General features: G+C 41.1%; 1 protein-coding gene across 2 annotated transcripts in view; it reads right to left on the bottom strand.

The window, feature by feature from the left end:
• Positions 1 to 23,127, bottom strand: part of PHGDH (phosphoglycerate dehydrogenase) — a 28,761-nt gene extending 5,634 nt beyond the window's left edge. Inside the window, exons 1-8 of one of the 2 annotated variants that reach the window (XM_074263239.1) lie at positions 22,886 to 23,127; positions 14,457 to 14,608; positions 12,864 to 12,929; positions 11,844 to 11,898; positions 11,638 to 11,736; positions 2,264 to 2,396; positions 1,506 to 1,654; positions 434 to 586 (exon numbers count right to left, since the gene is read on the bottom strand). In XM_074263239.1, coding sequence (XP_074119340.1) covers positions 434 to 586; positions 1,506 to 1,654; positions 2,264 to 2,396; positions 11,638 to 11,736; positions 11,844 to 11,898; positions 12,864 to 12,929; positions 14,457 to 14,608; positions 22,886 to 23,023 — 945 coding nt within the window. In that variant the 5' untranslated portion in view covers positions 23,024 to 23,127. Of the gene's footprint in view, positions 1 to 433; positions 587 to 1,505; positions 1,690 to 2,238; positions 2,397 to 11,637; positions 11,737 to 11,843; positions 11,899 to 12,863; positions 12,930 to 14,456; positions 14,609 to 22,885 lie in introns of both variants that reach the window. The other variant, XM_074263238.1, reaches the window with a different exon arrangement.
• Positions 23,128 to 23,742: the final 615 nt, after the last annotated feature.

The following is a 23,742-nucleotide window of genomic DNA, read 5'->3' as shown; positions in this document are numbered from 1 at the left end:
CCTTCCTAGGGCCCTCCATTCTCCTGTTCTGCATCTTTTAATCACACAAAAATCACCCAAGCAACGGGCTGCTGGCTGAGCATCGGGAGGGGGGATGCCCTGGGAAACAGCACCCCCTCTGCGCCTAGGATTCAATGTAGCAGGGCTGTCTTTCACTGCCTCCTTCCCTCCCTCTCCCACCCACATGAAGCCTACAGTCCCAGACCCACGAAGGGGACAGACAGTCTCCACTCTGCCCAGAGTGTGGGGAGGGAGACTGTGTCTCATTTACCCAAATCCCCAGCCTGGGCACTGGTCCCAGTCCTCCCCCCCCCCCCTCCCCACTGCTCCCATCTCTTCTCCCTCTGCTCCTTCCAGGCCCGGGGCCCTTTGTTCTCCCACCTCTTTGTCCCCTCCCCTCTCACCTCCATTTCCCAGCCAAGGGTATACTTACAACCCCAGACAAAGACTTTCCCTTCACCATGTCCACAAACTGAACGGCGATCTCCTCCCCACAGCGGCTCTGGGCTTCCTTGGTGCTGGCGCCCAAGTGGGGGCAGCTGATGACGTTCTCGTGCTTCACCAGGGCCAGGTCTCGAGGGGGCTCCTACGAAGAAAAGCCATGTCCGTCAAAACACGGCTCGGGGTGAGATTCAGACTGGCCCGGATCAAGAACAAGGAGGGCAGCCGTCCTGTATCTCCCCTCGCCCGCAGTGAGCCAAACCCCCAGAGAGAAGGATCAAGTAAGAACCCATGTGCCTGGTGCTCTGCAAACCATAGAGCCCTTCTAGTATTATTGTCATAATTATTCAGTATGATCAGTTAATGAAACTGAACTCTCAGAGAAGGCAACACAGCCAGGAAGGGGCTGGCCCAGTGCACTCAGTGCCTGACTGAATTAAAGAAAACGAAACGAGATGAGTGCCAGAAACGAAGCAGGAAGACAGAGGCAGCATCCAGGCACACTCCTGAGCATGGGCCCAACCAGATTCAGACTTAATTGGGATATATCTGACAAAAATAAGTAAAATACAACAGAACACAGGCAATGTTAATGTGGCTTTCTAAGTCCGTACCCTTTCTATTGGAGTTTGATTTCAGTGCTCTAAGGGAAGGGTCACTCTGATTAGGGATCGGGGTAACTTGGCACCTTCTCTAGAGCAGGTTAAGTGATTTGTCCAGGCTGGTATGTGTCAGAAGGAAGACTTGAACCCAAGTGTTCCAGGCTAGCCAGCAATCTGTTCACTCTACTGTCTCTCACTTTGCTTCTGGAGGTCCATATACCCAAAGGAGCCGCTCAACAGGAAACAGGGAAATCCCCCAAAGACCCGTCCCCAGTTTGAGGCTGGGGGAGCAAGAAGGGAGGAGGACTCATTTTCTCTCGTTTTGGCTCAATACCAGGCGTTTTGCTTAGACATCCCCCGTGCTTTCCTCGAGATTCTGGCCCTTGCCATGCAGAAGCACACTCTAGTGACAAAACTGAGGTTCCGTTCACGGTTTGATTCCTCACCCGGCTGGACACTTACTTCCGTGAACACATCCAGGGCAGCCCCACCACACTGGCCCGACTGCAGGGCCCGCAGCAGGGCTCCCTCGTCCACGATCCCTCCGCGGGCACAGTTCACCACACGGACCCCCTTCTTGCACTGGGCAAAGGTGTTGTCATTCAGCAAACCTGGACAAGAGGAAGGAGTTTTCCTATGAGCCAGGCTGCCGTCCCCATCCCCACCAAGGACCCCTCTGATTCCTCAGATCTCTCAACTATGGAAATTTCTGTGGTTATGTTTGAGTTCCATTCCCCTGATAAAGAGGGGATTTCTGACTGCCCTCATCACTTCACATTCAAGCCACCGAAATATCGGGAGGGTGGGCTCGGCCTTTCCAAAGTCCTTACCCATTTCCATCCATCCTCCATTCATAATTATCTTATAGTCATTCATAATCAAGTCCACTTTCTGGCTCCCTTTAAGTCCCAGATAAACTCCTATCTTCCATAAGAAACCTTTCCCCTTCTGCTTCAACAGCCATTTCTTTCCTTCTGTTGATTACCTGCAATTTATACACTCTATATCTTGTTTATACAAGCTATTTGCATACTTCTTTTCCATTAGACTATAAGGTCCTTAAGAGCAGGAACTTTTAAAAAAACTATTATCTTTAGCACAGCACAATCCCTTATGTATAGTAGGTATTTAATAAATATTCATGGATTGGTTGACCAGTGCAATCGTCTGGTCTTCTGGAGCCAGTGTCCAGTGCAAGACAAGAAGACTGGACAACTTACCTGTTGTTGAAGGCAGGAGAGGTGTATGTACAGTGATGAAGTCACAGATGGGCCATATCTGCTCCAGGGGCAGCTGCTGAACGCCAAAGGAGGCTGAAACCTCTGGAGGGATGATGGGATCATATCCCACTGTCTGATGATGGAAATAGAATGAAGGGTAAAGAAGGAGAGGAAGGACAGCAGAGAGAGGGATGGAAGTAAAAGAGAAAAAGAAAAGAGAAAAAAATGAGGGAATGGAAGATGAAAGAAAAGGGAGGGATGGAAAAGAGGAAGAAAGGACATAGGAAGAAAGAGAAAAAGGGAAAGAAGAGAAAGAGAGATAGAGGAGAAAGAAAGCGAGAAACAGAGAGACAGAGAAATAGAGAGAAAAAGAAAAAAGAAAAAATGAAAGAAAAAAGGAGGAAAGAAAGAAAATTGAGTAATATGGGATCAACTTAACACAATTCTTGTTATAAAAATATGGCTACCCAATATGACCTTTGAATGGAAACAATGTCCTCAAAAGATTATTTAGGAAAAAGAGAAAGGTAATTGAACTGTTTTTGGAAAGAACAACTGAATTAAATGTCAGCTGTTTCAGAATTAGGAAGACCTGAATAGATAAAAAAAGAAAGAAAATAGAAGAAAGGAAGAAACTGGGCCAGGCTAGGAGCTGATAAGAGGAGGAAAGGGTTGATCTCAGGAGGAGGCTGAGTAGTTATGATTTCAGAAGCATACAGAATGTTCCTGGTTCCCTGCAAAGCTGCAATTTTGTTGACACTTGAAGTTCCTTTGTTCTTTTGTCTCATAAGTAATAAGGATGAAAATGCAAATCAGCCGGGAGAAAGGGATTAGAGCTGTAATTTTGTTGATAAATGGGACTTGAGGACATTCCCTGTACAATGCAAATGAACACCTATATTGTCTTTAGAAACTTTAGCCTAGAGTATGTCTTCTTAAACTTTTTCCACTTGTGACCTCTTTTCACCTGAGAAATGTTTATGCAGCCCCAGGTATATAGGTATGTAAAATGGGGATAGAAATTAAACATTTACTGATAATAAATTTTAAGGAAATTTATTTTAAAACAATTCTTTGGTACACGTATGATTTGTTAAAGATGAAAACAAATTTTCATATTAATTTATTATCAAATAAAGTTCAGACTTCTCAGTCTAGCATTTGAATCCCTCCACAATCTGGGCAGACCCTGTCTTTTTAGTCTTAACTCACACTATTCTTCCCTTCCATATAATCCAAACAACTCATCTGGATTACTCAAATGCTTCTACAGGGTACATATTCAATTTTACATCTATTTCTCACCTTTCCCTGCCTTCCTGTTTTTACTTATGCTGTTACTTATCTTAGGATACCCTACATCTCTCCTGCCTTCCCACCCCATGCTATTCAGTGTTGTTCACAATTTACATTTTTGCAGTGAATTCTTCATTCATCTATTACTATTACTAGCTAATATTTATACTGCACCTATTGTGTGCTAGGTAATCTTCATCGATCTCATTTGATCTTCACAAAAACCTTAAGATGGAGGTGCTTTAAGACCCTACTTTATAGATGAAGATAAACATAAGTGGGTGACTTACTCATAGTCACTATTATGACTATATAGTATAATTTTATATTATATCTCTATTTGATACAGTATACTCTATGAGGATAGATATTATATTTTGAATAAATAAAAAAATCTATCAGGTGCCTAATGTGTGCAGAGCAACATTCTTTACCCTAATTTTTATTATTATTAAAATATGGTCCCCATTCTCGAGGAGCTTATGCTCAAGCAGCTTGGCACCTGATACAGGACTCTATACAAAGCAGATTCTGACTAGGCATTTGTTGAATGAAGGGATCATGCACTTGTCAAAAGCCCCTCTGAGCGTTCATCCTATGACTTTATCCTATTTCCATATGACGAGCGGAGACAAAGGACTGACATTTCTAGGAGCCTTGGAATTGAAGACAGTCAGTGTTCTCCGGTCAGATATCAGCGAACATGTGATAGTGATTGTATCAGACGGATTCAAATATAGTTCTTACCCTCATAGAATACCATCTACTGGGGAAAAATAATACTTGCATTGATCATGACGGCACAAAATAATACATGATTATAATCAGTGCATAGATGAGGTACAAATTAAATGCTTTCTGAGGTTATCCGCAGGCCAGCACCCAAGATATTAGCAAACACATCACACTAAACAAACACATCACACTAAGCAAAGCAGGCCATTCATACCTGAAAATCCAGTTATCCCTTCACATAGTTGGACAAGGGCTAAATGTATCAACTAGAGAAGGGACAGGTAAAGTTTGAGAATCTGGGGCCAATCGAGTCAGGGAGGTCTCCGGAAAGCATCCCCCACGGCTCACTAGGACAAAGTTCTAGCCTTTGGAAATAAGGAAGAAGAAAGCGTTCTACTTAGATTGCAGAGAGACTGACCGGCCCCATAAAGTTCCCTAGTCAGCGGGTCATACTAGGGCTTACGGAGCCAGCTGACTCTTTGCCAAAAACATAGAAAGTCAGCCCAGAAAACATTCTTGATCACCGAGTCTCAAGGAAGGATATGACAAACCCTCTCTGTTTGCAGAGTGATCAGCCGGCTAACACAATGACACAGTTCATTTCAGGCTCTGGGGGAGGAATGAAGGGGTGGCTCTGTGTGAGTGTCAGGGAAACAGGAGTGGACAATGAGAGCCACGACCCCTGCCCAGGGGACCTTGAATTCAGAGCTGTATTCCCAGGCCAGTTTTGTAGAAAGCGTCAAAAATAGTAAGAAGACTGATAGCAGGGAGAGAAGTGGGCCACATGCAATTTCAGGCAGTCAATGTTGGTGGTAAATTGCAAGCTATATGGACAGAATAAGTGATGTATATTTTCTAAAGTGAAAATGAAAATTTCATTTTTTTTCTTCTTTTTTAAAAAATATTTAGACTTTAAGCAGAAGTTCTGTGTGATTCCCAGAAAAAAGGAATCACGGCCTTCACTACAAATAACACCTCACTGGGGGCTGATATTGTACATTTAAGTAGGACCTTTTCTCTGCCCCACACACACAGTCTCTGCCTGAGGTACTGGGTGAGGGCAGCACCTTCAGTCCTGTGACATTCCTTGACCCAAACAATTTATGTTCCCACTTAAGCTTGAATCTCTTAAGTTCCTTTTCTTTTTGCTCTGTATTAATTAAATTTTTCATTTTCATCAGAAAAGTTTGTGTTTATAAGGTTGACATTTGATTACATATTTCCTAGCATATGGTCAGTATTTGCCATTAACAGATAAGCAATAGCTTGCAATCTAGACTTCATCCTCAGCTCTTGACTCTTTTGCTGCCTTCACTCCACCTCCTGTCCCACCTTATGCCTGGACTAATGCAGTAGTTTGATGGGAGCTTTCCCTGACTAGTCTTTCCCTATAACAGTCCATCCACTCGGCCGCCACATTGATCTTCCTAAAGCACAAATCTGACCACGCTAATTCTTACTCAAACTCTAGTGGCCCCTTATCACCTTGAAGTTCAAATTTAAAACCCTCTATTTAGTATTCAAGCCCTTCCCCATCCATCCTTCCCTTATATGACCCCCTACCCTTTGCGCCTCCATCCCCATCAAACTCTGAGAGCCAATGACCCTGATTCCTTGATGCTTTTCTCACCAGACGCTCCATTTAATGCTTTTGAGCATTTTCACTGGCTACATCTCATTTCTGGAATTGTCTCTTGCCTCATCTCTGCCTTCTGGCTTTCCTGGTTTCCTTCAAGATCCAGATAAAAGCCTATAGACGCCTTTCCTGATTTCCTTTAATATTATTTTCTTCCCTCTGAGATTACCTCTAATTTATCCTTTCCAAATTGTGTTTGTGTTAGTACATAGTTGTTTATCTGCGGTTTCTCCCGTTGGAGTCTCCCGTCCTTGCCTTTCTATTCCCAGTGATTACACAATCCCTAGAACACGGTAAGTGCTTCATACTTATTGGCTGATTGTTTCTATTCATTAATGGCCAGAGATCTATGACATCTAACTTTTCTAACGACCTACTCAGGTCTTTAACATCTTTTCTGGTTTATGTCTTCATTAGATATACCTAGTTCTGAAACACACACACATAATTGATATTATTCCATTATCTATCCCTTTCATATATAATATTGTGTTACTCTTATTATAGTTCCTTATTATGTAAATCCTTTCTTTCTGGCTACTTGTCTTATTTTTATAATGTAGCCAAAGTTCAGAGCTTCCAGGTCACCTACAAGCTGTGAGATCCCGAGAAAGCCATTGAATTTCTTTCATATTTTCATATTTTACACTTCTCAAGATTTTTGTGAAGATTATAGGAAATGATATGTATCAAATACTTTCCAAATGTTAAAGCACTATATCATTGTAGACTTATGCATCATCTGTCTAAATCTAAAGCATTCTGACCATCTCCTTGTGCAGTCCTGACTTGGAAGAAGGAATTTATTGGTATTTCTCTTTCATTTTAAAAAAGTGATTGTTCCATCTGGTGTTTTTTTAAGATCTCTGAAAGGGTGTTTGTGCAAAAGATGGGCTTTTGTGTCTTGATTTCAACTGGAAGTTTGACTCCTCTTAAATATTAATAAAATGGCATCAATGCAAGACCCTCATTATCCCATCCAAGATCTGCCTCACTAAGCCTCTCATCTCTCACAGACACAGAAGGGTTCTCCAAACCTGAAAGATAAAACTGGAAAGGGCAAGCTAATAAAAAAGGACATTGCTGAGAAATATCATCCAGTTTTTATAAGAAGTTCTGGATCAAATAGAAAATGCTGTAACACACCCACATTGGTCTGTTAACTGATAGAAGGGCAGAGCTTGCTGTTCCTCCAGTTACTGTGATCCTAAGAGACACAGTGTATTATTCAACATAATTTGTTCTTATAGAGAAACTTCAAGTGGGAGGATTTCTGTTCATCCCAAGGAGAAATGAAATAATTCAGTGAGGAAGCCATGAAACATTCAGAGGGACTGAAAAATCCAAAAGCCTCAACTGACTCACCCTGCAGAATAACAGAATAAGCCCTCATTTAAAAGAAAGAATCAGGGCTATGAGTCCAGGTCTCTCTATGGTGACTCTGACTCCCTTTCACATTCAAATACCCTTGGGAAAGACCATGTCTTAATTCACAGCTAATGCTTTAAATATTAAACATAATAATAAACTGTTCAATAATTCTGGAAAGTAACTTGGAATTATGCAAAAAAGTGACTTAAAATGAATAAATTCTTTGTCTCAGATACCCTTATTTTGGGCACATGGTCCCAGGAGGTCAAAGCCAGAAAGACAAATGCTATATATAAATAAATATTCAGGCAGCTTTGGGTGGGGGGTTAGTACAGAAAAACTAGAAATAAAATAAGTGGTTACTGATTGGAGAATGGCTGAAAAAACTGTTATATGAAAATAATAGTATTTTATTGTAAGAATGTACGAAATGAGGGTGGCTGGGTGGTAGATTGGAAGAACGAGTTGAGTCAAGAGGATATGAGTTCAAATTCAGCATCAAACACGTGATATTTATTAGCTATATGACATTGGGCAAGTCACTTAATCCCAATTGAGAAAGGAAGGAAGGAAGGAAGGAAGGAAGGAAGGAAAGAAGGAAGGAAGGAAGGAAGGAAGGAAGGAAGGAAGGAAGGAAGGAAGGAAGGAAGGAAGGAAGGAAGGAAGAAAGGAAGGAAGGAAGGGAGAGAGGAAGGAAGAAAGGAGGGAGGGAGAGAGGAAGGAAGGAAGGAGGGAGGGAGGGATGGAGGGAGAGAAGGAGGGAGGGAAGGAGGGAGAGAAGGAAGGAGGGAGGAAGGGAAGGAAGGAAAGAAATGAGCAATATGAAGAAATTTGAGGAAAGTAAATAGAACCAGGAACATAATATGATAAATGACTAACAACAAGGTAAACAGAAAGACCAATGAAATGAAACTATTTAATCTTGGTTCTATCTCTTAGGTAAACACATGTACTTTTTTCCTTTTCTAGAGATGGAAGATAGTGGGTGAACAATGCTGATATTATGGTAGACGAAGTTCATGTGACAGTTATTTTTCATGAATTGTTTTTTTAAAACTTGGTTAACAAGGATGGGCAGACCTTAGTCTTACACCTTACTCATCCCTATGCACTCTGTGCCTCATTGCTATTCCTTGAACAAGACACCCCATCTCTTGAGTTTGGGTATTTTTCACTGACTGTGATCCATACCTTAAATATTTCCCTACCTCCTCATCTGTAGAGCATCTACTTTCACTGGCATCTTTAAAATCTCCATTAAAATTCCATTTTCTAGAGGGAGTCCTTCTTGACCCCCCTTTCCTCTGTTTGATTCCCTCCAATATATCCTGTATATTTTTTATTTTATATAGTTTTATATAGTTGTCTAAACATTGTCTCCTCCACATGTGCATTTGCTCCTCAATGGAGAGAAAAAGAACCATTGACTAACAGAATGCTTTTCTTCTGCTGACCTTTGTCCATGAATGTTTGTTTTCAGGGTCCCTGTGGCTTTGGGTTGGGTAATTCCCCAAATACATTGCTAGGATCATAACAGCCTTCTATTCAAAATCTTCACTGACTCCCCCATCACCCTCTGTAATCTGGATCCAACCTATTTATCCCTCTTTATTCTCACTATGACACTCTTTCATGAATGAGCATTTTCACTGCCGTCCCTTATACATCAGGCATTCTTCTAGCTTCAAGTCTCAGCTGAAGTCACATGCTTTTTCCAAGGAGTCTTTCCCAGTCCTCCTTAATCTAGTATCTTCCCTCTGAGATTATCCCCAATTTATTCTGTCTATTCATGTTTATATAAATGGGCTTGCATATTGCCTCCTTCATCAGCTCTATCTACTGAACTACCTAGCTGCCTCAGCATCCCCTATATTTTTCCTAGGATTTCCTGGATTTGTATTCACTCTTATCTTGATTAAAACTATCTTTTCTCCACTTTTTTCTATCTCCAAAGCTCCTCACAGTACTTGGAACATAAGAGATACCTAATACATGTTTATAGACTGAATAATAGGAGGTGATCAATAAACATTTATTGATTGAATTTAAACTGTTTTGTGCTCTACGTTAACCATGGAGCTTTTAAACTGTTGTCCCAGAAGACAACAACGATCTAGACTAGGGAGAAAAAAATTAGCAAATGGAGCCCAAGCTAGAGGTAAGCCTAGTTTAGCAACTCTCTGCAGTTGACATTTCCAGTTGGATTCCTAGGCTGTCCTTGGGGCAAGGAGTCAACAGCAGTGGATGTGTTATCCATGATGGTCTGATAATCTGTCCAAACACTGTTCCCTTCAACGAGCCCTGTTTGTCTTCACAAATATGGTAAAAGTCCAAAATCACATACAACAGGGCCATCTGATTTCTGCTGTAGTTCACCTGCTACCTCTTTCTCTGAAGCTCAGGGAATACTCCTTTTGGACTGTCTTTTTTATTTTCAATGTTTTCTTGATACTCTCATATTTTTTCTTTTAATTTTTTAGTATTTTATTTTTCCCCAGTTATATGTAAAAACAATTTTTAACTTTTGTTTAAAAATTTTCCCTTTTTCTTTATTAAAGCTTTTTATTTTCAATATATATTTTTCTATATATATATATAATTATATATGATGTTATATAATATGATGTGATATATTATGTATATAATATATTTATAATTTCAATATGTATTTTTAAACATTACTATCACTTCCCAATGATTCCTGTCTCATTTACTTAGCCAGTTCTGGTTATAAAATATAATTAAGTCAAACAGATCAATACATCGACTATGTCTTATCATTTAGGTATCATTCTATTTAAGGATAGGAAGTGTTTTTTAGCTTAAAAATAAAAACACCCCCAAATAATAATAAGAAGGAATCAGCTAAAACACTTAGGAACTAGACAGATATATTAAATAAAACACCTAGAAAACATTCCAAATGGCCAAGCATAACTTCATCTTTTTTGTTGTTGTTATTGTTGTTCCTATACATCCTTACAAGTAGGCAGGATTCATCATAGTCACAGATCACTAAAGTCTGATCTTACAGAAAACTGGGTATTTTTTATTCAAAAGGAAAAATTTCTTTTTCCTCTAAAACCTAAATGAAGCTGTAGATCTAAAACAAGGAGGGATTCTCAGGAACATTTAATTGGATTTTATTTTACAGATGAGAAAATTGAGTTTAAGTGGGTTTTCCCTGGTTTTCCTGGTAGTAAATCTTTCACTTAAGCGTTGGGACTCTCTCCACTACACCACAGAAGAAACCAGTAGGGGCAGGCTGAGGGATCAACCATACCCTTATCTCAGCAAGTGCATGGAAAGATAAGGAAGGTTTTGTTGTAATAATGCAATCTTAAAAATATAATAAGTGTTGGCTAGTCAGTCTGGAAAAAAAGATAAGGGAGATTGACAAAACTGTGTTTGGAAAGTGGAAGGAGGGTCTCTTTATCTATAACCCAAAGAAACATTGGTGGTCAGAGTCAAGGGATTTGGAAAATGATTCAGAGACGATTGCTTTTGTTCAGTGGTGTCCTACAGCCATGACCTCATTTGGGGTTTTCTTGGCAAAGATATTGGAATGGTTTGCCATTTCTTTCTCCAGCTCATTTTACAGATGAGGAAATGGAGATAAATAAGGTAAAGTGACTTCATACAGCTAATAAGTGTCTGAGGCTAGATTTGAAGACGAAGCTTCCTGTTTCCAAGTCCAACACTGTGGTACCATCCGGGGGCCCCTCAAAGTAGAAAGCCATAAATCTCAAAGGAAAGGCTTAAGAATTGAGGAGAATGGGGGGAAATCTCCTTCAGAAGGTGAAATTTGAGCCACATCTTGAAGCAAGCCAGAAAGGAGGCAGAGGGGAGGAGGAAGGACATTCTAGACAGAGGAGACAAGTCAGTGATAAAGCACGAAGGAGAGGTAACAGAACATCAGGGGTTTTTTGTTATTTTTTTGGAGAGAAACTGGAGCACCTTCATATGTTGAAGGATGGTTTGTAGCAAGCCCCAGTGGAGTCATTATAGAGCATCATATATAGACAGATTTATATCTATATTGATAAATAGATAGATATTTTGTCAAAGTCCCCGGGTTCAGTTTGTTAAGAAGCTGCAGGCTGTCGATGGTACCTGACTCCCTTCCCCCCTTTTGTGCCTATGTACCAAGGTGAGCATTTTTTGAGGTTATCTCATAGCACCTGAGAAAATACGACGTCATCTGGAAAGAAAGAACCGATTCAAGAATAAGTTCTTTACAGCTACTTGGAAGGGACTATGGCATTATGTTTTTAGTTACTTTTCCTGAAAGTGGCTGCAGGGTTCACTTGATCTAGATGGGCTTCTTGCTCCTTACCTTCATCCCGAAGGACTGCATCCTGGTGGCCACTTCTCTCCCAATTCTCCCCAGTCCTAGAATTCCCAGTGTTTTCCCATGCAGCTCGGTCCCCATGAACTACAAGAGAACAGATAGAAGGTGTGAACATTAAGTGAACCCCCCCCCAAAAAAAAGCTCTGATGATTATATGAGAAGAAGGGAAAGAAATAGTGACAGTTATTCACCTTCTTTCGTTCCCATTTTCCATTCTTCATGGAAGCTGCTGCTTGGGGGATTTGCCTAGAAAAAGAGAATTAGACATGATTTCCATCATCCTAGATAGGACACATACTCTGGATTTGAATAATCTTCCTTACCGTTATCTTTAACTATAGAAATAGCAAAGTTCAGTTCTAGGAATCTATAGGATGGCTAAGAGCAGGGACATAGCCCCTCTAGTTCTTAGGGGGCATCCTTGATTTATAGCTAGAAATACTGAGGAAATTCCTGGGGAATGTACTTAAAGATAAGTCTAAAATTTATATTTCAATCCCTGGATGAGACCAAGGGGCCCACTAACTAGCTATAGATCATAAAACCACAAATTTAGAGCTGAAAAGGTCCTTCCTCAGAGACCATCTAGTCTAACCTCTTCATTTTACAGATGAATAAACTGAGTTAGCAGGTAGTTACAGACTTGCCTAAACTTTTTCCCCCCTCCCGAGGCTGGGGTTAAGTGACTTGCCCGGGGTCAACACAGCTAGGAAGTGTTAAGTGTCTGAGACCAGATTTGAACTCGGGTCCTCCTGAATTCAAGGCTGGTGCTCTATTGACTGCCCACCTAGCTGCCCCCTAGACTTGCCTAAACTTAAACAGTAAGTAAGCTGCAGAAGGCAAATTTTGAACTCACACTGAGATTTTAGCAAAATAATTTTTAAAATTTCTCATTCTAATAAAAAATTCTGAGATGCAGGCACTGAATGATAGAACAGGTTAGGAGATTAGAAGCTAGCTGAATATGTAGACTTTAAAGGAATTGCTTAAAAGTTTAATAATACCTCCAAAGGAGGCCTCCCATGGAATATCATCTGTTTAGCCATGAGCTATTTAACAATTTCTTTTTAAATTAATTTGGATAGTACCAAAGTGGCACAATAAATAATCTAAAAGTCACTACTTTAGAATATCTTAGGGTTCTGAATGCTACTGAACTATTGGTATTGGATTAATAGGTGAATGGGACTACAAAGAAACCATAAACTTACCTGGCTAGACTCATGATCATCCCACAGGTGAGTTCAGCAGCACTGAGACTGTTTCCATTAGGAGTGCTAAAAGTCAAAGCAAAGAAAAATTCATCAGTGGAACCACTGAGTTGTACCAGTTGTTCCCACTCAAAGCAGAATGTTAATAATTTCAATCAACTTTCAGTATCTCATTCTGGGTTCTCTTTCCTGCATTATTTCTTATCAATTCTCATAATGTTATCTTTTGTCAGATACTTCAGTCTCGGAATTTACTAGATCAATAAATTTATATAGTCTTAACTAATTAGGTCTTTGCAGAGCAACTCCCAAATTTTTTTTAAACAAAAATTTTCCTCTAGAACTTCATTTCCTCCTTATATTACAAAAAAAAAAAAAAAAAAAAAAAAGACTATTCTTTCAATATGTGTATGTGTCTTGGCAGACAGCACTGCATAGGTAAAGTGATTTGCAAATCTTAAGGTCCTAATTAATTAGATTTGGACTAATTTGGAATTCTTTGAGCCCAAGACCACTAAGAGCCCAGATCATAGTAGAATATATAAAGCTTCTCCAGAGATAGGGAAACATATACAAACACGCTTATAAAGACAAACAAGGAAAGTGAATAAAGAACAATAAATCCCATAGAGCCTTTTTCTCTCTTTTTCAAGGACAATCAAATCTGCAAAAGCAATGTAGTGAATCAGCCTTTAAACAACACTCTTCAAATACATTGATCGCAGATATCTCTAGCATGAGTAAAGAGGAATATTGGCAGGAGTCTTTGCCTTCCTGATTGCAGTAATTGGGTAATAGTGAATGTTCTTATTGCTCTTTATTTACATCAGGCATAGAATTGGTCAAGTAAACACTATTCTGCAAATGAAGACTGGAAGGGTTATCTCAAGGAAAATAGCATTCCCAAAGGCACAGAGGAAATAATAGAAACGTGCTCTGATGTGAGTGGAATATATTTACATAAAATTTATTTATATATTTTGTATAAATATGTATATAAACTTATTATGTGAATAAAATTCATTTATATTTTATTTAAAATATTTATATAAAATTTATTATGTGAATAAAATGTTTATATATTATATATAAATATTTACATAAAATTTATTATGTAAATAAAATTTATTTATATATAAATGCTTATTATTATTACATTTCACATTTTTCTTGGTCTAAGCATTAACCCGTCTGGAAATGGAAAGCTAGAGTAGATGGCTCTCTCTGACATTTGTTCTAACTCTGATTCGGCAGGAGCAGAAAGAGCTATCCTGGGACCAATTATAAAAACATAGTAGTTTCTCTTGGTTGCCAGTCCATGCCTTCTTGCCATCAAAGCCTTTCATCACTATTGTTTATTTAAATTTATACAATGTTTGGAGGGCTACAAAATTATTTTATAACAGCCCCATGAAAGAGGGCTGTAAGTATAATTATTATTAATATAACTAGTATATATAATTATATATGAATATATAGTAAGTATGTTAATATAATTAGTATAAGAATTATTATTGTCCCCATTGAGAAAATCCAGGCAAGAGGACTGACTGATGTCTCAGAACCTCACATCTGCCCCAGCCCCACACTCACTTCATGACGAGCACGCCTTTCCTAGTTGCTGCTTCCAGGTCCACATTGTCCACCCCGGTGCCGGCCCTGCCCACCACTTGGAGCTTCTCAGCTGCATTGATGACATCTGCCGTCACTTTGGTCCCCGAGCGGACGATCAGCCCCTCACAGTCCTGAAGCACAGGGAAGAAAAACCCAAACTCTGGCTTTCTAAGCATCAGCTTTTGTATAAGAAAAAGCACATGATGTCCTGGCCCAGGGAACTTAATTCAGATAATACCAACTAACATAAAAAATGAATTTCTTTTCTATGTTAAGCCATTGGGGATACCAAAAAAAGGGTAGTTTTTGTTCCCAAGGAACTTTTAATCAAGGTGGAGAATACAACAGATTTAATTGTTGTGGAGAATACAACAAACAGATTTAATTGTGGAGAATGCAACACTTAATTGTTGTGCAGATTACAACAAATTTAATCAGTTGTGGAAAATACAACAAATGTAATTATGGAGAATACAACAGATTTAATTGTGAAGAATACAACAGATGTAATCGATGTAGAAAATACAACAAATTTAATTGTTGTGGAAAATACAACAGATCCACAATATATACAATATGATGCAGGAGAGGGCTAAGTGGGAGGAAACTTGAGGAAAGAGAATTACAAATAGCCAACATTGACACATCACAATAAAGTTCAAAAAGTACTTCACACACATTATCTCAATGATCTTTAAGACATCCCTGGGAGGTAAGTCCTAATATTACATCCATTTTACAGATGAAGAAACACCCAGAGAACAGCGATTTGCCCAGTGTCACACAGGGAGCAGAGTCTATAACAGGGTTCAAACTTAGGTGTTTTTTCCCTCCACGTAAAACATTACCTTGCTCACAAGAGAGTCATCTCTACATTCAGCTCTTCCTAGCTCTGAGAGATCTTCCTAGAGGAAGCATTTATGATGTAATGATACTTGACTTGAGCACTGGGATGCTGGATGCCCCATGGATAGAGAGCTGGGCTTGGATTTGGGGAGATCTGAATTCAAATCTGATCTCAGATACCTACTAGCTACGTAATTATGAACAAGTCACTTATTTGTCTGTCTCAGTTTTCTCATCTATAAAATGGGGATAATATAATGTCTGCCTTTCAGGGTTGTTGCAAGTTCAAATGCAAACCTTAAAGATCTATGTAAAACCTATCTTAATCAGCAGAAATACACACACACACACACACACATATAATACACATATATCCCAATTTGAAGTTCTCTCTCTCTCTCTCTCTCTCTCTCTCTCTCTCTCTCTCTCTCTCTTTTATATATATATATATATATATATATATATATACATATATATATAATGTTTTTATATATAGTACCATATATGTAGGAATATATGTGTGTATGTATATATATATATATATATATATATATATATATATAATCTCTCTCTCTCTCTCCCCCTCTGTGTATGTGTGTGTGTATATATATATATATATATATATATATATATATATATATATATATATATATATATATATATATATATATAAAATCTCTCTCTCTCCCCCTCTGTGTGTGTGTGTGTGTGTGTGTGTGTGTGTGTGTGTGTGTATATATATAACACTACCACTCCAAATTGGAGCACATTACATTTTTAGAGACATAACCAATCAATCAAAATTGATGAAATGCCTACTCTGAACCAGAGAGAAGTTCCTCGGGTCCCAGGAGCAACATCCCTCAGCAGGGAGCAGCAGCCTGAGGACATTCTCTGGAATCCTCACTTTAGGTTTCTGATGCAATCTTGAACTATTTAATGCACCTCTCTCCAGAACAAGAATCTTCTTGCCTAGACACATGGTGCCAGGTCCCCTGAGAAGCAGTTTGAAGATAAGTCTCCCCTCCCGTTTTGCCAGGTGTGGAAGGAGCCCATACGATGTGCCATACAACAAAATAAGTTAGAATTCAGGTATTTGGGGTCTAAGACAGCTCTGCCATTGGCTAAGTCATGAGGCCTCTGGAAACCTCATGTAGAAAACAGGCTTCCCGGCCATCAGATTTTGCCATCTGTGAAATGGGGGAGCTGGACAAATTCCTCTCTTTCCCCAAGAAGTCACATTCAATGTTCCTTTTCTCTTGTTCTTTCAAGGATCTAGGTTATGAAGGCAATAAAAACAGGTTATTTTCGGACGTTGAATGCTTAACCATGGTTTTGCAATGCAACCTTCTTGAGTCTAACAAGCTGGGGCAAGCAGCCTAAGAGCCAAGGTACAGTACTACCTGGACTGGAACACTTATGCAAAAAGAAATTTTTAAAAATCTAACTATTGACCACCAAAAACCTCCCCCAAAGCAGGGCGGAGGGCGGGGGGCGGTGGTGAGCTCTTTATGCTGACAGCTTCAGCTGGAGCACTGGGTACTTAGCTTAGTCACAAGGTCTTCCTGCTGGGAGCTTGCCTACCCTTCAAGGCCCTGCCACAAGGGCAGTCCTAGCTTCCTAAGGCTCCTATTACTAGGAGGGCTGGCTCAGCATTTGCATTTGACATTCTGACAGAGATAAGAGAATTCAAAGAAGAGGAAACACTGAAAGGGGAGTGGAAAAAAGTATGATAAAATTTACCTACATCACAATTCTGTCTCTGGAAAACTGGATCTAAAGCAAAATTTGTCAAATTACAATCCAGGGGTTTAGCTAAAAAGAATGTTGTTTTTTTTTTCTTTTTCCTCTCACACATTTTTGACCTTCTGGGCTGTGGGTTGCCAACCTTTTCTCTAAAGAACTGGAGAGCTTAGAGAATTTCCAGAATTCCTTTTCTTCTAAGCCCCATTTCCTTTTCTAGGTTTATTGCTTCTAAGATTGGTCCACATTCACCAGCATCTAAGAGAGTGATATTCCCACAATCATCACTAATGTGTTGGAGATTTTCTGGGCCAACGGCCAATTCGGCAATAAGAAACAAGTCTCCTATAGCAGTTTAATAGCAGAGATATGAATAATAAAGTAAAACTGGGAATCTCACTCCCAAGAAGAAGGGAAAGCTGGAGAAATGATTTGCAAAAAGCCCATGATGTTTGCATTTCTGCATGCTAATAAGTTGTACTTCTCATACACAAAGTTCAGGCTCACCTTACTCCAGGAAGAAAACAGATGATAAGGTTGGACAAAAGGCATTGATGTTTAATTCTGGGGTACCCTAGTTCTCTAGGAATCTGCTGGACCAGCAGAATTTGCCAAAATGAGAGCAACTAATACTTTCTTCAGTTGTCTTAATGAGCATTTCATCCTTCAAAGTGGGAGGGAACAATGAAGGGGAAATTTTAGATGCAATTCTTGCCAACAAGAAGAAACTGAATGATTGGGGTGGAGATGATGAGAAAGTGGTTGAATCCTTCTTAAGGATTGGGATGGAGAGGGAGAGAGAAAGGCAGGGGAGAGAAAGGGAGAGAGACAGAGAACAGAGTGGGAGGGAAGGAAAGGAAGAAAGAAGAAAGAGAGAGAGAAGTAGGAAAGGAGGGAAGGAAGAAGAGAAGATGAGGAGGAGGGAGGAAGGGAGAGAGGGAGAAAAAGAGGCAGAGAGAAAGAGAGGGAGGGAGGGAAAGATAGAAAGAAACAGAAACATAGAAAGAGACACAGACAAAGAGACAGAAATAGAAAGAGAGAGATAGAGACAGACACACACAAAGTGAGCAAGAGCACAGAGCTTTACAGTCTGATGTATATCCTAGATTTGGATAAAGAGGTTTCAAAGGTTTTAAAAGATAAATAAATCTCAAAGAGTAAAATCCTACAGGTAAAAGCAGAAATGGATGTTTTCAAAAACAACTCCCTGAGCTCTAAATAATTTCAAGGAAGAACAATTATCTAAAAAGATCAATGTGGATGCACAGGGAACTCACCAAACAACTTAGATTTTAAGAAATCACATCCCAAAAATAGGACCCTGAGCACAAATATCCGGAATATAGGATTCAGAAGTCACAAAAGCAAGGAATGGTCTAGAAAAGAAAGCAACAAGTACAGAAAAAGCTAGATGGATTTTAAGGCTACTGATGAAAGCCAAAAACAACACAAAGGTTGTTTTTTTTTTAAATCTTAATCTGTTTTTGGGAAAAGAGGAGGATGCAAGAAGGATTACTTTGAGTAGATGAGATGATAACTTGTGACAGAATCTCTCAATTTATATTTTGCTCATTGTTCCTGCCAAGAAGGATGAGCACCGGGCTGGAAAGGTCAGAATAAATAAAGCTAAAAAAGAATTGATAGGCATAATAGGTACAGAAATAAGAAAAGAACCTCATCACTACTGCTCTTGATGAATTTATGGTCTATTCTTGGCTCCTGAAAGGCTCTGTGGATGTCATAGCTGAGCCCCCTTAGCCATGGCTGAAAGATCATGAAGATGAGATGAGAGAATTCCTGAAGGACTTGAGAAAGGAAAATGCCATCCTTATTTCCCAAAAGAAGAAAAATTACAGGTTGATGAACTTGATGATGATTCCCTAAGAAAATTTTAGATGCTCTTATTGGGGGAAAAATGGATGATTAGTTAACACATAGAGAAAGAAGCAGGGGTTACAAAGAGCCAAGAGGGCTTCATGATAAACAGGTCATACATGACTAACTTGATAATTTTTTTTTTCTTCTGTGGGAAAGTAGATTGCTGCACCTGGAATCAGGAAGATCAGAGTTCAAATCCACCTCAGCCTATTATTAGCTATGTGATTCTGGGCAAGTCATTTAACCTCAGTTTCCACATAAGGAAAATGCAGAAAATAATAGTAAGTTTTGTGAGGATCAACTGAAATAACATCACTGTGCCTGCCACATAGTAGGCATCTAACAAATGTTACTTTCCTTCCTTTTTTTCTGACAGGGTTACTAAATTAGCATATCAAGGGAATGTTGCACATGGGAGTTTAGCTGCTTTTTTAAGCTAATTTTTAAATAAAAGTTTCTCATGTTTTACACACACACATCCTTATATATACATATATATATATATATATACACACACACATACATGTGTGAATCTATGTATGAAAAGATGTATTAGACAGGTGGTAATAGCTAGCTGAATGGCCAAACTTAAAAATAATATTTGATGACAACCTAGTATAGAATTCTAGAGTTCTGTGCTTTTTAACACTTTTATCAGTGAATTGATAAAGATATAGGATGGCAAACTTTCCAGATTTGCCAATAATACCAAACTGGGTGGGAAAACTACCATACTGAATGAGAGAGGCAAGATTCCATACTGAATGAGAGAGGCAAGATTCCCCATATATATATATATATATATATATGCATGTGTATATACATACATGTATGTATTCACACATATGTAAATGTATGCTGTGGTTCAATGTTCCAGCACACACATATGTATATATGTATGTGTGTATCTATATATCTAAATCCATATACTGATAAACTAGAGCACTGAAACAGCAAAAATAACTAAATTTGTGGGAGATAAATGATGTATTACATTTAGCATTGTAAAAAAAATGAGCTTTATATGACCAGCAGGATGATTTCAGGAAGGCTGGAGAGACTGACATGAACTGATGCTGAGTGAAATGAGCAGGACCAGGAGAATCGTTGTATATTTCAATAACAATACTATGTGATGATCAATTCTGATGGGCGTGGCCTCTCCAACAATGAGATGAATCAAATCAATTCCAGTAGAGCAGTAATGAACTGAACCAGCTACACCCAGTGAAAGAACTCTGGGAGATGACTGTGAACCACTACATAGAATTCCCAATCCCTCTATTTTTGTCCCCCTGAATTTTGGATTTCCTTTACAGGTTAATTGTACACTATTTCAAAGTCCGATTCTTTTTGTACAGCAAAACAACTGTAAGGACATGTGCACATATATTGTATTTAACTTATACTTTTAACATATTTAACATGGGGGGGAAGGAGGGGGAAAATTGGAACAGAGGGTTTTGCAATTGTCAATGCTGGAAAATCACCCATGCATATATCTTGTAAATAAAAACTATTAAAGTAAAAAAAAAAAATGAGCTTCATAAGCACAATATGGAAAGAGTGCAGGATGCACATTCAGGGTACTTAGGTTCAACTCTTGAGTCAGCAGCTATTTATTTGCATTGCTTCATGACTCTGGATTATGGCTCTTCAACTCTAAAGTGAGGAGAGAGTTCCAAGGTCCCTCCTGGCCCTAAATGCAATGACTGTTAATATTTGTGGGATGTGACCACCAAGGAAGCTACTACAAGCACAGGGATCAGCACAGGGTCCGGATAAGAGAGATTTCTGCCAGCCCCCTGCATTCTGCCCTCACTCATCAGCCCACGCTGGGAGTAGTGTTCAGTGCTGGGCCGAGCAGTTCAGAAAGGACACAGATAAAGCTGGGCACTGCCTGGAGGAGGGGCGGTGAATGGAAAGATGAAAGGACCTCAGTTGAGGCATTTTGGCTAAAAGGGAAAAAAATGAGGAAGGGCTCATGAGAGATGTGAAAGTCTATAAAAGTATTTTAAAGTATAAAAAAGTATTATAAAGTTAATTTTCTAGTTCCAGAGGGGGAAGAGGTAGAATTGACAAGGAGGCAAATTTAAGCTCGAAGTCAGTTCCTAGAAGTATTGAAATGCAGATCGCGACAGCTCAGAGATGGGCGGATTTCCTCCTCACTACAAGTATTCAGTTAGGAACCATTGTCAGAGATGTTGAGAGGGAGGCTGGTCGCTAAGGGAGGATCCTATCCATTCAGAACTTAGGATAATCAGGAGGAAAGTGGCCGTAAATCCGGGAGAGAAGGGCGGCTGTTGCAAAGGTTAAGTTAAAGTTAATGGTTGCAAAGTATTCCTGATGCTCCGGGAAGGCGCGCCTCTTCGGAAGTGGTCAGAACCGAGCTGGGAGCAAAGTTCGCCCCTCACATCATCTTACTCAGAGGCCCAACTAGTCCGGGGACCCTACTGCCGGCTCTTAACTGGGCCAGTGACACACTCTGACCCGCCGCTATCTGTCCCATCTTGTCTCCCGTGACTCTCCCTCCGAGCCCTTCCACACTCCCGGTGGACGGACCTCGGTGTTTCCAGCACACGCTGTCCTGCAGGTAATGGGATCTGCACGATTCTGGACTCCGAGGGCTTTTCATGCTAATAATAGCTCCGAATTATCCAGCCCTTTACAGAAAGTTTGCAAAGACCTTTACTTAAGTTTTCTCATTAAAGTGCTGCTGTTATCCTCATTTACTGATGGGAAAATTGGGGCGGACGGGAAGGGAGGGACTCGCTGGGCAGGGTCATTATTTATTGATTTTTGAAGGTGCGACCATCCCCACACAGCGCTCCCTGGGGGTGAGCTCCCGGACGGTTAGATTAGGTGAGGGAAGCTCACCCCAGGAGCAGAGCTTTAGATACATTCAATTTCATTCCGCCGTCCAGAAGCATCTGGTGCCCTGGAGAGCTCTGGACCAGCTGGCGAGAAATCCCGGATTCAAATCCTCCGCAGTTCACTCCTGACAACCTGTGGCTCGGACAAGGCGCTTTAACCTGTCCGTGCCTCAGTTTCCCCGTCTGTGAGGCGACGGGACTGAGTTCAAAGATCCGTCCGGCTCTAAAGGCCTCTGCCGGGAGAGCGAGGACCCACGTACCAGTCCCCATCCCCCCAGCCCAGCCCCGCGCGGGGCCGCGAAAGCGCGTCTCACTCTTGCATCAGACTGAGGCGGCCCGGGCCCCTCAGGGGGCGGAGTGCACTGACCCAAAGTAGGCCTGGGGGGGTCGCTGGCCCCCGACACCCCCGGGACCGAGGTGCCCAATGGTCTGAGAAGCTAGAAACTCGGTCATGCGCCCCTCCCCCACCGACGAAACGCGCTCCGTCCGGAGCCTAGCACCCCCGCCCTGTTTGTTCACGCACCCCAGGTCTATTCAATGCATCCTCCCCCGTCAGTGAAATGCAACATCCCGCGCCAACCGCCACTCCAATCGTTCTCCCCCCCTTAAAGGGCACGCAATGCCCCCAGTTCCACACGGCGCACCCCGGTCGGGAACCAAGCCCTCCCAGAGCCAGGCTATGCACCCCCAGTCCCACGTGATGCCCTTCTAGGCCGACACCCGCACTCCTCCCCCACCCCCACCGCGTCCCGGGAGATGCAGCCCTCGGGGCCTCCCGAGGAGCCCAGGCCCTCCCTCGGCATCTCAGGCCCGTCTCCAGCCCCCTCCCACCGGCCTCCTTCCCCTCATCCCCGGGGCTCTCTGGCGATCAGTCTGGGCAAGGAAAGCTGGCAGCGGGGCTCGAGACGGTGCCCGCCGAAAGCCCGCCCAAACAGGAACAGCTCCGGTTAGCAGCGAGCGCAGCCCTCCGATCGCCCCCTCCTCCAGGCACAAAGCCCTCCGGGCTCGGCGGGCACACACCCGCTCCGCCAGCCCGGGATGCCGGCCCCTGCCCCGCGGCCACGTTACCTGCAGCTCGGCTATCAGCTGCTCCTGGCTGAGGTTCTGCTTCTCCACCACCTGCAGCCCTCCGTCTTCCAGAATCTTCCGGCAGCACGGGTCCAGGCTGTCACTGATCAGCACCTTCCGCAGGTTCGCAAAGGCCATGGTCAAGCTCGGCCTCCGTCCCGCGCTCGCGCTCGCGCTCTGCAGGAGTACTCACTTCGGCGAAGTTCGGTGCTCCCTAAGCGGGGCAGACTCTCCTCAGGCTTATTTCTCTCCTCGCTTTGATTGGGCAGAAAAGTTCAAAATCTCCATAATCCCTCCTTCTCCCCCCCCAACCCACCCTCCTCGCTCTCCCCGCCCATTCTGTTCTTCCTGAGTAGAATTAATTTCTTTGAAGCACTTTCCCACACTTCGGTGCCGCCCTAAAAACACAAATTAAGTCCGTTTGGCCGAGTCTGAATGAACGCGAAAGAGCAGATTCATAAAGGGAGAGGCATCCATTTCTGCTCGCTATTTCGTGGAAATAGTTTCAATTCATCATCTGAGAATTGTCTGTTCATATCCTTTGACCATTTATCAATTGGAGAATGGCTTGATTTCTTATAAATTATAAATTCTCTGTATATTTGGAGATGAGGCCTTTATCAGAACCTTTAACTCTAAAAATGTTTTCCCAATTGTTGCTTCCCTTCTAATCTTGTTTGCATTAGTTTTGTTTGTGCAGAAACTTTTTATTTGGTGTAATCAAAATGTTCTATTTGTGAGTCAATACTGGTCTCTAGTTCTCCCTTGAGCACAAACTCCTTCCTCCTCCACAAGTCTGAGAGTAAACCATCCCATGTTCCTCCAATTTATTATGATTTCGATCTTTATGCCTAAAT

The sequence above is a fragment of the Sminthopsis crassicaudata genome, chromosome 4 (assembly GCF_048593235.1).
Source record: "Sminthopsis crassicaudata isolate SCR6 chromosome 4, ASM4859323v1, whole genome shotgun sequence".
NCBI lineage: Eukaryota > Metazoa > Chordata > Mammalia > Dasyuromorphia > Dasyuridae > Sminthopsis > Sminthopsis crassicaudata.
This window is presented reverse-complemented; position numbering and strand designations above follow the sequence as displayed.